Here is a 14,081-nt window from a genome sequence, read left to right on the forward strand (position 1 = left end):
TGTGTTTTCTATTTCAACATGCGAGGCAGGGTTAAAAGCTGTGTGTCCAGCCAGACTGGTTATCATTTTACAAGCATTTATGGGAATGTTTTTTGTTGATATGAAATGAACACAGTCTGGACTCTTTAGGAAATCAATCTGGTTGTTTAGTCAGAGCAGCAGACTCAACATGCAGCTGGAATGTGGTTTTCCTGGAAGAGGAGACACTGAAAGGTTTGATTCCCTGCTGCGTTTCCTCTCAGCTCTGAGAGAAACCATCCCACTGGCACAGAGGCAATAATGTGTGTGTGTGCGTGTGTCTGTGTGTGTGTGTGTGTGTGTGTGTGTGCGCGCGTGTGTGTGTGTGTGTGTGCGTGTGTGTGTTCAGGTTATGGACAAACCGGCCCACAGTCTCAGAGTCCAGGCTACGACTCCATCGCCTCCGCTGTGTCCGGGATGATGCACATCACCGGGCCGGAGGTCAGACTCTATTTGATTGTCCTTTTTTGACCAATGTTTGAGACGTCTCAGCGGTTTCCTGGAAGATATTTAAAGAAAATCTCTTGATCTTTTTCCTGCTCTTCAGAGACTGAACTCTTTACATTTTAATGACTCAGACTTTTCTTGTAGTGTCACCTTCAGGACAAACCTTTCAGATCTACATCTGGTTATGATCTAAGAACAGATAAACATTAGTACTATTGCTTCCTCTTCACAACTTGTCCTTTTATAACATTGTGTTGATCATGTTTTCTTGGGCCTGACTCTTAAAATATAGTTCAAATATCAGTCACATCAGCTGAACTTGTCTTGATCTTCACAGAACGTATTGTACATGTACAGCATGACTGTCTCAGAGATGTTGAGCATTTTCCTCACTTATAAGAGGTCTCAGTATTTATCTATGATATTCCTCAGTGTGAAGTGTTGCACTTTATGGAATCGGAAAATGCACTTGCTAACTCTACATGTAACTCTGTGTGGTTGTAATAATGATTGGTTAGGTGTCTAAAACCTCAATCTACCCAGTCCCAAGTCCCTCACTTTTTTATCCGTCTTCTCACCCTCACCACTCATAATGCCGTGTGTCAGCAGGACGGTGAGCCTGTGCGGCCTGGAGTTGCCATGACAGACCTGGCAACTGGGCTGTACGCACACGGAGCCATAATGGCTGCCCTGCTGCAACGACACAAGACGGGGAGAGGCGTTCACATCGACTGCAACCTGCTGTCGTCACAGGTAACATCAGAGTGTGTGTGTGTGTGTGTGTGTGTGTTGTTTGTAAGAGCTTCATAGTTTGACTGGAGCTAATACAGTTTATCATATGGCTGCTGAAATTACACAAAATAGGTCAAACTGCATATAAATCCTTGACAACAGCTACATGGGGTGGGGTGAGGAGTGAGAGACAGAAAACCAACAAACAAGATAAAAAAATAAAGTGAAACCAAAAAGAGGGAAGCAGCCACATGAATAGGCAGAGTCCTTATTTCATGTGGCTTTTACTTGTTGTTCACACAATAAGTGAGATTTAGTGAAACACATGCTAGTATTGTCCAGCAGCAAGAAATGTCGTCATCATCAGAACTTTAGTAATGTCCGTCAAAACAAGCCTGTTTGCTCCCGTTTAGTCTCCTATAGACAATGTTGGTGTGAAACTTTAAACAGGATCTGCTCCTTCTCATTAAGAAGTATTTTGTTTTATTCAAACAAAACAATACACACTCTGTGTCACTGCTTGATTTAAAGAAAACCTTTAAAGTCCTGCCTTAGTAAAGGAAGGAAATGCTCCAAACACCTTCTCCACTTTGTGCATGAAATGTCACCTAAACAGGACATAGTCTTTTTAACTGCAGGTACATGACCTGGTTCAATGTGTTGTGTTCAGCATCAGCTGGTAAAGGACGCCGCTGACGCACCCTGTCTGCTTCCATCCAGATCAATGGGGTGTTGTTGACACTAGAGATAAGCACAAGTGTCTCTGCAGCTCGTTTAAAGTGGCTTAAACTCGGCTAATAACGAATCCTGAAAACTCGCAGGTATTTAAACAAACTGTTGATTTATCCCGAAAAGTCCAAACAGTTTAAGCAAAGTAATCAATATTTCTCTGCAAGTTTTTACTGTTTAAACAAAGTGAGCGGTGCGTAATCCTAAAACCGTCTGGGACTGGAAGACGGATGGGATCACACGCTGTTCTGGACTCTGAAGTATTCGAGACACCCAGGGTGCGTTTGATTTGTCGTGTGAGGACATGCTGCTTGTGTGACAGTGTGGCTTTTAAAAACATGTTTTATGCTGTATGTATTCTCATTTTTCACTTCTTTTGCGGGGAGAGAGACTTTGAGACGACCCAGTTCAGCTCATTTCAAAACTTTATGGTGCTCCAGAGAGACATTTAGTTTTCTGACAGAGTTCAGAATAAAAATGTAGAAAAGTCTGTTTCCTGTTGAGGAAAAGTGGACATTTGCTCACCATCAACATAACAGAAGTTTAAGATGCTCCTCTTCTCTTTAGAAAACTAAAATCTATTTGATCGAATCTTTTCCCACATCCTCTTCCTTCTTCTTTGACCTCGTGACAGTGACACCTGCATTATGTGTAGACCTAGTCTGTGTCTTTTCTACATTTATTTTCCACTTCCTACCTGCTGGCTGAGTCAACCGAATCCAATAGACTTGATGGAGGATAGGAGTAGGGTGAGATTTGTATTCAATTTGTTGTAACACAAAAAAATAAGAATTGCTAAATCACAGCAGTGTGATTTAACAATTTTAGCTACAGTAAGTAGCATAACGATCTAATACAGATAAGAGACATGAACTTATCAGCACACTTAAATATTAATTTGCACTTGGATAGTAGAGGCATATTTTTAGGAATTATTTTTATGCTTTTAACAGCACAGTAAACTTGACTATTATAACTAGATCCAGTGGACTATAAATACATTTTTGTTTCCCTTTATATATAACAATTTTCTTTTCTCTTCTTTCTTTTTTTAACAATGAGTTTTAAATTCATTAAGACATAGACAAAGATAATATAAGCATAAAGTAAGCAGAAAGTATAAGCATATACTTTTACATTTAGTTATCTGGCAGATACTTTTATCCAAAGCGACTTACAAGAGAGGTTTAAAGCAAGCAAAATATCGAAGCCAAGGAGAAGAAAATTGGAAGCAATGTGCTCTAGAAAGAGCTGCTTTAGTTTCATGGGTTTAAATGCAATTTTTATTTTTGCAGAGAAGATTTAAGTGCTGAGAAAGGTTCGTAAGAGTTCTGTTTTGTTTTCTCCTGTTGTTTTTGAAAATTGAGAGTGAGTCAGCTGGGCGTGCAGAGAAGTGTAGGTAATTCCACCATTGTGGAACAACTGAGCTGAACAGTTTTGCCTGGGATCTTTTGAGAGGACCACAAGACGTTGTTCACTTGCAAAGCTCAGTCGGCGAGAGGGATTGTAGGAGTTCAGGTAAGCCGGTGCTGTTGAGTTGACAACTTTGTAGGCAATGTTTAGAGCTTTAAACCTGATGTAGCAGCTACAGGAAGTAGTTTGATGCAGGGGTTTGATGCAGAGATGTGATAAGTGGTGTAACGTGACCTTTTTGACTAATCAAAAATGAGATGTGCTGCTGCATTTTGGGTCATCTGGAGGGGTTTGATGGTGCCTGCTGGTAACCCCGTCAGTAAAATACTGCAGTAGTGAAGCTGAGGTACGACCAGAGCCTGCAAAATGAGATGTGTTGTATAGTCTGAAAGGTAGGGTCAGATCTTTCTCATGTTGAAAAGGGCAAATCTGCAGCTTAAAAAATCTATACTAACACTTAAATAAACTTTTTTGTTACATAGTGGCATAATGACAGGCTATCTACATGATAAAACCATTATAATAAAGAATTTGATGGATAGTAGAGAAATGATACTTGCTTTAAGGTTAGGACAGATTGAGATATATGGAAAATAAAACCTGACTTCAACACCAAAGTGAAATGCAGGCTGTGGTTGTTTTTTTGGGGCTGCAAGGTCTTGATCTTCGTTGTCGACGCCCAGTGCTGATACACATAGAATGCCCACAGTCCACCTCCTGTATCCCCTCCCCATATCCGATGGTGCATTCCTCCATAAAGTGCTGCCACCACAGGCACGTCGACCACAGAGTGGTTAGATGGGGAGGGAGATGAACAATGAGAGCTCACAGCCGCTGTGGATCTGAATCCATGTGGACGGGTTTAAGCTGAGTTTGGTTTGGTTGTCAGGGGAAATTGAATCATGACAAACCAATCGCAGTTGACTGTTCTATCATTACAGGCTGCCTGCAGGTCCTGAATAAGCTTTAAACATCGGGAGAATCTCCACACCAAAGGATAAAAGTCATAACTCTTAAGTTCAGCTTAAAATGTCTCTAAAGTGTTGTGGTGTGTCGAGACCCAGTCATGCATAAAAATACAACTCTGGATTAGTCTTTACCAGAAGTGTCCTGTGTGGAAAGTTTCACTAAGATACCACTGCACCAAGGAGAAGATAGCTTTTATCCCAAACATAAAAAACTTCAATTAAAGCAGATTGTAAATCCTACCTTTCTGCAACTGAGTCAGATTGAGAATAAAGATATAGAGAGTTGATTTTATAATTTGGGTACAGTAAGAACCAGAAGTAAATTGACAGTGATGAGGTTTTGTGATGTTGCCTTTATTTAAATCAAAGACCTTTAGATGTTTTATTTAAGAGGTTTCACAAAAATATGACATTTATCATTTAGGAGTTATAATCATTTTAAGCAAAGTATCTCCATTTTCAGGGGCTCAAAAGTATTTGGACAAAGTAGCGTTATTGTAAAGCTAACCATCATTTTTTATACTTGAATGAACATCTGTGCCTGGACTGGCTACTGTCTTCACCAAGGGTCTTACTAGACTTTCCATATTTTCGTATTAACAGCCTTTATGATTCAGCATTGATTCTGCAGTATTTTGACACAGCACAAATCCATTTGCAGCTTGGAGTTTCTCTTTGTTTCTGTCTTCATTGTTTGTTGATGCATTTTGTCAGCACATTTTTACACAGTCATCTTCACTTTTCTTATTTTGTAATTTACCTGTTTTAGAATCATGTTGATCTCATTTGGTACAAGATAAATGCCAGAGTTGATTAAAGCTGATGTGTCCTGTTGCTGACTGACACTCAGTTTAATATAATGGCTGTGTCTTTGTGATTGTGTTACAAACTTGAGTCAAACTTCTTTCATATGTAGTGTCACTGTTCTTTAGTCGGCCCGGCCTCTCTGTGTTAGTGGTATATAATCTGTACAGCCCGTAGTTAAGTGAGGGAAAGGACCTTATGTGGGTTTAGGCAGGGAATATCAGTTTCTACACAAGAACAATGATTGACAGCACCACCCATCTATATCAGTCTCTCAGCTCTGTCATGTCAACATCCTTTAATGCGTTACGACCACCTCTGATGCTCTGCTGCTCCTGGTTTCCCTTCTAATCATTCATTTCTCCTTCTTCGTGTGTTTTTTCACTGGATTCATGTTGGGAAGTAAGAGTGAATCTTACATTAAACTACGTGACGTCCTCTACCAAAAAGGAATTAGAAAACAGACAAATATTTGCATTTATCACCTAAAAAACTTTTAAACTACAAATCTTCAAATATCAGCACAACACTTACTAATGATTTTTCTTGGTATTTAGATGATGTTTGCAGAGTAGATGGAGAATCAGTGTCTTTTGTAATGTGAAAAGTTTCTTTTCCAGCAGCAACAGCACTTCAGCAGCACCTCAGACGGATGAAACGGAGAAAGTCGATGCGTGTATGGAGAATATTGTATTGTAAGAGAACAGAATGAGGTGTTTTTGCCACAGTGCTGCCGGTGAAACAAAGGATGGGATTTAGCTTGGATCAAGACTCGAGGGCAATTTGTTCTCCAGCTATATTTGGAGATCCGTTTGCAGATTTTGAGCTGCCTGCAAATCCAGTGAAGCCACAGGGCTGAAGGTGAGCCGCTGGTTGTTCTCCAGTGGTTTTGAGGCAGCAGCGTCAGGAGGAAAGGGAGCCGGCTTGTGGTTTATATTCTTTCTGGAAGGAAGGGGCGACGAGTGAGCCCCAATCTCCAACTGCAGCACGGAGGAATGGGACTGATGACAGCTCCTATTTAACACCAGGCTCTCTCTCTCTCTTTAAGGTTTCCTGCCTCAGCCATATTGCTGCTAACTACCTGAATGCAGGGAAAGAGGCAAGGCGCTGGGGGACGGCCCATGAAAGCATCGTACCTTACCAGGTAACACCCTGATTGCTCAGCTACCAGTCTTACTGCTCCTTTATCCTTTGTTCAATCCCTACAAAGCAGCTTAGAAACAGTGTCACAAAGAGGAATTTTAGCCCTAAAAGACTTGCATACATAATTGTGTCCAGGACCAAGAATATTTAAGAACAAAGAGAAATTGATAACTTGTAGGTTTCTAATTACAAAATTATTAACCAGTAATTGTTTCACAGATAAAATCAAATTGCAACCAATTAATGTGAAATAAGTTTGAAATGTGTTTAATTTAATTTTCTATTTTTTTAAAGTTGCAATTATTGTGTAGTTAGTGTGCCTGTGATGAGTGCTACAGGTTCTAGAGTTATGATTTATTAGGCTTAATTCTAGCCATTTTAGACCCGGAGTGAACATAGAGCTGCTGGTCACATTCATTTATTAATTATGTGATTCTAAAAATATATTGTTATATATTTTTATATTTTTATATATATTGTTATATATTTTTAGCTTGGAAGTACTGACAAAAAAAAGGTAGTTCTAGACCTGTCCCTGATATCTGGCTCTGACCCACATGAAAAGGGTATTAGGTAGCATTTCATGTGTTAGGAAAAAGGGTTTTAATTTAAATGGTGCCCCAGAAACTCTTCACAAGGAGGACTTTATACATATTTAGGGCTGCTCAAGAGACATGGGAAATTTTGGAGAAGTCCTTAAAGCTGACATAAGTGTTCATGGGAAAACCAGAATAGGAGGAGCTGGGAGTCACAATTGTAAAACAATTAGGGACAATTAGTGTCAGCTAGTTTGAATGCTTTCATGTTGGTGTGTCACTGTTTCCTGTGTGAAAGTCATTTCATGTTGACACGTCATCCCTCATTATCTCCTCGTATATCTCCTACAACCATTGCGCTCTTTCTGTAAATCACTGCCCAAACCAAAGCATGCTTCATTATGTCCTTGTTCTTGTATTAAACTCAACTCCAAGTCACAGTTAAAGAGCATTTTGTGATCATGCTTTCTGAGAGTTGATACTTCTGCAAAGGGCAATAGGTGAACATTAGTTAACATTGATATTATTTTGTTATAAAATTTCTTGCTTTTAAAAATAAAATACAACAAAACATTGTAGTTACAGTAAATTTTCCTCCATCCTTGCTTTTTTTCCTGATCACATTAAGTTTATTAAAAACAGAAGGAACTTAAGTAAAAGTGCATTTCTCTTTTCCCTCGACTGCTTCGTGGTGTCGTTAAAATGTGAATTATTTACTTTCTGCACAGCACAAAAATTCAATGCACACAGGGGCGTTGGCTCAATACAGTATTTCACAATAAGAGCACTGAAATTAACACTGAAGATATAGAGTGAGCACAAATCAAACTGCAAAAGAAACACAGACAAATTCCAATAAAATATATAACTTAATCTAATTTTAATTTACATTTTGGCACAGCAGCAACTGCAGCTCAGTAGCTGTTGGAAAATAAGGTTTTATCACTTTTCCTATTGCCTTAGAGCTTTTGTTCAGCCTTGTTTGCTGTAGACAGATGTTCTTTTTACCACCTACCTTAATTCAAAACATTTCTTTCTGTCACAGTACAATCTTACTGTGATGGCACATGCTTGAAAGATGTGTTATTCATATTTTCTAAATATTTAAGCTCTTCTTATGTGACTTCTGAACAAAACCACTCTTATTAGGGTGAGGGATATAGATGCTGACCCCTGTTTATTGATATTATATATGGTGTTTAGTCATTGTCATGATGCTTAATAAACCCTAAGAAGATATACTTTGGTTACATCCATTCATCCTGTACAAGCAAATACTATAGGAAACTGTGATGGTATGAAATCTGTGAACTGAAGCTCTTTAACACACAAGTGGTTAAACCAAAATAAATTTTATGAAACAGGCAGTTCATGCAAGGAACAACCAACTCCCCTAAGCTGCTGTTATGTAGGAGAAATAGGCTAAAATTCCTCCAAGCTGATGTGTAGGGCTGATAAACAGTTACCAGATCTTAGTAGTAGAGGTTATTGCTGCAAAAATTAGTTACACCAGTATTTGTATTACACACATTGTAGTTTGTGTTTAATAACCATCAAACAGAACAATGAAATGAACTACTTAATTTAATTTTAAGAGCTGTTCTGACAAAGATGAATGACATGATAGCTCACCATATGTTAAGCCATCTTAAGCCTAGTTGTAGGCCATAAACCTGTTCCCTCATTTTCCAGCTCAGCTTCATTGTTCTTAGACAGAAACTACCCTGTACGTTTCCAGGCTGTCTCAGGCTGTAAGTCTTAGTGTGGTTTACCCATGTGTTTTTGTCCTCTTACCCCTGTATCTAGATAAAACCGATATAGCCATTGCTTACACAAAGCTATTACCTGGTTACTAATAAAATATACCCTAGTTATCCTTTTACTAAAACATCACAGTCAGATACTTTCTTAATTTCTAGATATTACCCCAATATTACCCTGTTACTACGAAGCTGTAAAGCACTACCAAAACTTTTAAAAGGTTTGTAAAATTGCAAGCACCACTGTACATGTCATTAAACTTCAGTAAAAGTACAATATTTTGTATGTCGAATAAAAACAAGCAAGAGTTTTCTTATATTCACAACCAAGGTTAGTATCAGACTGGATCTAACCTGACTCAGTCTGGTTCACATTACTGTCTTTAAGCTTGAGGCAGCTGAGATGTTTCTAAGTTATTTTGGAGGTTCATGACTCACATGCAGATGTGCACATACACACACACATGCAGTCAGATAAAGTGTCAGCTCCTCCTGATGTTTTATTCCATCTGTTCGCTGTGACTGTGGCGGCGGCAGCTCGATTGTTGTGGTCGTTGTATCTCACCAGTCGGCGCTTTATTGTCCAACACTTGGATCTAATCCTCGTGTGAACCGCCATTCCCACAATGCGTGCTTTTTCCCTCTGCCTCCTCCCGGATGCCAGAGATGAAAGCAGAGCAGCCGGGTTCGCTGGAGATCATGACAGTTGAAACAACAGAATTACTGGTGTTTTGCGGTTGCGGCTTTGCGAGGAAGATATTAGAGCTGAAGAAGGCATCCGTTCCCCTGATGCTTTTCAAGTTCACATTTGATTTCTGAGACGGGTCAATTCAAATCTCCTAAAACTGAGACATCCACCATGCCAAAGACGAGACACATGAAAAGAAGACTGCATGAAAGGAAGGAAGTATTGAACTTGGATACAACCAGCAGAGACGTTAACACAGGATTTTAGATAATTTTACCAGAACTAACCAGAAGTTGCCTTTCACTACAGCAGCATTATTACAAATGTTAATTATTATTATAATTAAAATTAGTAAAATCATTTTAACAAAGTGTTTTTTTTTTTCAATTCAAATTTTTTCAATTAAATACAAATGTACTAATATTTATAAAATATTATACTTTTAATAATTCTGTCAACATAATGTCAGAAAAATGACAGACTGAGATGTTTAGACTATGCAGGACTGTTGTAATTCTGGATTTACCAAAAACATTTAAAAAGACAGCAAAGGAAATCAAGGCAAAAATACATTTGGGACAATTTCGTAGACATTTTAGAGTAGAAGTGATGTGACCTTGTTGTGATTCTGGCAGTATTAGACTACGCTGCAGTCTGTACAGGTACAGTCGAAAGTGCAATTGGAAAATGTAATGAGGGCCATAATCAACGGGAGTCAGAAAATACAGTAGATCACACCTTGATAAGTATGGGAGTGCACACATTGACTCTGGTTTAGATTAAAAACACCAGATTGTGTTATATTTAGGCTGATCAGTGTATTATTTAAATGATGACACCACCAGCATCACTGGTTGCCCCAAGATTTTAGAAATGTTGCACTTAATATTGTAAGTCACATTTTACATTTAGATTTAGCTTTAAAGTTTTACTTATCATCATTATATTACATAATAATAATAATGATGGCATACTTTATTAATACTTTAATGATACCTTTGGGTACATAATTGGTGTAATAATAAAAAAATAATAATAAAAGAACGAAGATCTAAGGCTTTTGTCATTTTGTGTGTAAACATCCTGTTGTAGTTCCCTTGTGGACTACGTTACCCACAACTCCCTGAGGGTGGAGATGAAAGTGAGGTGATGGTCAGAACTGAGTTATGAGAGCAGTGTGACTAAAGGGTTAGTGGTTTGAAAACACACATACATGTGGCCGCTGGTTAGTGTGCGTGTGTGTTGTGATGTATGACAGCAGTTCTTATCCTCCTTTTATGTGGCGACAAGTTTTTATTACAGCCAATTGTGAGAGAGTAAAGGAAGAGGGGGAGAAAGTGGAGACAGAGAAGAAGGCAATTAGGGAGGGAAGAGAAAGATGAATTGAAGGATGAGGAACAGAGGAAAAAGATAAGAAGAGGAGCTAAATGCTTCAGCCTATTTAACAGATTTTTAAATTCATTGGGGACTGGAATAAAATGCAGATTACCAGTAACTTCCATCCTGTAACCACAACATTTCAACGTCTGTTTAATTAGGGGAAATTAAATATCTTCCTGTTGGGAATGATAAACTTAATAAAACTTATTTCAATGTCTAAAGTCAACAACATAAAGTCAGCAGCTCTGCTGTCCCTGAACATGTCTGCAAACAAAAGAAAGATAGGATCGGAGAATAGCTGAACTTAATTAATTTAAATCTAGAGGCCTTTCCACAAAGTCAGACTCAGTTTTCTGAGTGAGGCTCGCTCTTGATTATAAGACTCATGCTAATGCTAAATACATTGCATTTTTTTCACTTTAGTGGCCAGCACAAAATCAAGGAAAATTAGAGCTTGTTTTAATTCACTCCTGTTATTTGAATATGAACTGAGTGACACTGATGTGAAATGAGGCAATAAAAGAAGCTCCTACCAGAGAGAAGAAGCTCCTGGTTAGTTCCAAAGAAATGATGGAAACACGTGTTGATGATGAATGATAGAACACGATAGATGATGAAAATGTGACATTCTGAGGATGGTTGTGGTTAAACACATTATTCCAGCATGTGTCAAGTTCACTCAAATAATGTGCAAATTAAAAATAAGGTGGATGTAGACATGCTTCAAAATGCAATAGAGATAATATTTATTTATTTCATAAATATATATTTAGTATATTAAAGAACAGATAGAGAATTGTGGGAATTATTTTCAGTAATTGTACTTTCATCTTTTCCCTGTTTTCAGCATTTTCTGCTTGAAGATCAAATGTTACTTTTTCTGTTTGTGTCGTCTCCGTTTCAGGGCTTCAAAACTAAAGATGGGCACATTATCATTGCTGCAGGAAACGACAAGCAGTTTGTCAAAATCTGTCAGGTAACTGCACATATAACATGCACATGTCTGTTCCTAAATATTGTGATCAATATATGCAACATCAACACTCAGTGCTTTATTTCTTACTTTATGGAAATATGCAACAGTGTATTCATCAGTGTTAGAGTTGTCTAAATAACCCAGTCAGCAGATTAGTTGCTCTCCAGCTCTAACAGACAAACCAATAGTCTACGAACATTAAATATTAAAGTCTTGTTGTTTATTTGCAGGTGATTAACCTGATGGACCTCACAGAGGAGCCAAATTACAAAACCAACAAGTTAAGAGTCAAACACCGCAAACAACTGCTACAGACACTGTCGCAGAGGTACACACACACACACACACACACACACACACACACACACACACACACACACAAACACTGCGAAATATCTAATTGAAACTTACGCTTAACTAAGTTGTAGTTTGACTTTGTTGATCATCCTCTGCCTGATTTGTTCTGATCTTACCAGTGTAACATTATGAGGCTGTTGCTGACAAGCTTACTACTAACTTAGTACCTGTTTGTTACTTATTAGTACACTTTCTAACACACAGCAGTCAGCAACCACATTGAAACTACTGGTAGGTAAAGTGAAGTAATATATTACCCTGCAAGTAAACAGTCAGTTCTTAAAGTTGATGTGTTGGAAGCAGGAAGAAAGTAAGGATCTGAGTTTGAGTTTGAGTTTAACAAGGAACAAATTGAGATGATAAATGGAGACTCAGAAGAACAACTCTTGTTGGATGTTCCTGTAATGCGGGGGTCAGTGCCTACCAAAAGTGGCAACTATTCATTTCATCATTAATTCATCTAAATATATTTTCTAAATTAGTTGATGATTTTGATAAGAAGATATACAAAACATTTTTCAAATGTTGGAGACAGTTCAAATGGTAATTACTCAGTTGGTGCACTCCAAGTTTGCATAACCTGCTAGACTAATATAAGTTGGCATTAGACACATGTGAATGAAATTATTATTAAATTAATTATTTACGATCACAATCTTTCTTTCTGGCAGGTTTCTTCAGGAGAAGACAGCTGATTGGCTGAAGAGATTTGAGGGTTCAGGTGTTCCTGTGGGACCTATCAACAGCATTCAGGAGGTTTTCTCTAACCCGCAGGTAAGGTAGCCAGTGAAAACGTACAAACATAGAGAGAGATGCAAAGGTTAATAATGGAAAGAAAACAACATTTTCACCGTGGTGTCCTGAAACTGAAGAATGGTGAAGTACGACGGTTGTACCAGATGTGCAAATGTCAGTTTTCCAAACCACCACCAAAATCCTCTTGCCTGGATCATACAGTCACAGTGGCTACATTGTTCATGTGCCTCTGCACTGATGCAGAAAAACTGGATTTTGAACTACTGTTCACTGCATTCAGCATTTGTACAGTGAGATGTCATTTGATCCATATCCACAGCATTTGACAGGTCACAATCTCACCTTTGCTGCACTTTTATCGTTTGTCATTCATCTTGCTTCTTGAATTGTCTTCTCTTTCCTTTCCAAGATGCTGCGAGTTGTTTGTTCATGTCCATTTGTCCGTCCTCATTAGAAATTAAAACATTTCCTCTAATGACAGGTTATTTTTTTATACAGTATAACTTCAGTCTTGTTGTAATTAAGAATTGGGCTCCCAAATCGCATTATGTTTAATGCAGCAATTCTAGTTCTTTGTAGTTTCTGTTGACAAAGTTAACACTGGTGGTCTCCTGGTTAAGGGACAGTGTTTGAGTGCCTGAAGTAAAAACCCAGACCATCTGCTGGTGGAAATGTTCCCTCGTGTGCTGTGTCGTGTGAGTGAGTATTTGCTTCAGTGTTTCAGTGTCATGGCTGCTCATCAAACTGTCCCTCCATATGGATTAAAAACACATTAGTCACTGCTCACAGATTACACAACTCAGAGTGTTACAATAACACACAGCTCCAGGCCTCAGTACAGTGTGTGTATGTGTGTGTGTGTGTGTGTAGAAGTAAATGAAACACGAATGGAATGAATCATCTTTCTGTCTTTCCCTTTCTTTTTTGTTAATGTGTTTGCTTTTTCGTTCTTCTCTTCTTTCTGTCCTCGTCTGTCTCTCCCTCTTTTTTCTCTGTAAAACAAAACAAACACCTTGATTAGCAGACGTGCTGACCTGCCAGTTATCTGCCATTATCCAATCAAATGTGAGAATTAGTCGGCTGCATCGCTCATCATCCTGCAGGCCCTTTCCTCAGCTCCACCTTGTCCCAGCCGTCCTATTTGTTTTCATCACCGATGGCTTGTGGTCGACCAGAACATCATCTGTCGGATGTGTGTGTTTAACTCGAGCACTGTAATGGAAAGTCTTTCACTGTAGATAATTTCCTGCTTTTGTCACATTAACATTCATCTTACAGACTGAATCTGGTGGAAATAATTTTTAGCATGTTTTCACTTGTCGTTTTAAATGTGTCATGTCGAGATAAAATGCAGATTCAAGACATCACAAACCT

The 14,081-nt window shown here is 38.4% G+C and overlaps 3 protein-coding genes across 3 annotated transcripts in view; 1 reads left to right on the plus strand and 2 right to left on the minus strand.

Annotated features, from left to right (window-relative positions):
• Positions 1 to 14,081, minus strand: part of LOC113163505 — a 1,294,879-nt gene that overhangs the window by 824,931 nt on the left and 455,867 nt on the right. The window lies entirely within an intron of this gene.
• The window catches only part of LOC113163522 (NACHT, LRR and PYD domains-containing protein 12-like), a 428,332-nt gene that overhangs the window by 33,557 nt on the left and 380,694 nt on the right, over positions 1 to 14,081 (minus strand). Inside the window, exon 13 of the mRNA XM_033326781.1 lies at positions 112 to 138. Within this exon, the coding sequence (XP_033182672.1) occupies positions 112 to 138 (27 nt within the window). The remainder of the gene's footprint in view (positions 1 to 111; positions 139 to 14,081) is intronic.
• The window catches only part of sugct (succinyl-CoA:glutarate-CoA transferase), a 58,768-nt gene that overhangs the window by 6,813 nt on the left and 37,874 nt on the right, over positions 1 to 14,081 (plus strand). The window contains exons 7-12 of the mRNA XM_026362295.1: positions 368 to 459; positions 1,075 to 1,218; positions 6,160 to 6,255; positions 11,523 to 11,594; positions 11,825 to 11,922; positions 12,623 to 12,725. Coding sequence (XP_026218080.1) covers positions 368 to 459; positions 1,075 to 1,218; positions 6,160 to 6,255; positions 11,523 to 11,594; positions 11,825 to 11,922; positions 12,623 to 12,725 — 605 coding nt within the window. The remainder of the gene's footprint in view (positions 1 to 367; positions 460 to 1,074; positions 1,219 to 6,159; positions 6,256 to 11,522; positions 11,595 to 11,824; positions 11,923 to 12,622; positions 12,726 to 14,081) is intronic.

This window comes from Anabas testudineus, chromosome 2 (assembly GCF_900324465.2).
Source record: "Anabas testudineus chromosome 2, fAnaTes1.2, whole genome shotgun sequence".
Classification (NCBI taxonomy): Eukaryota; Metazoa; Chordata; class Actinopteri; order Anabantiformes; family Anabantidae; genus Anabas; species Anabas testudineus.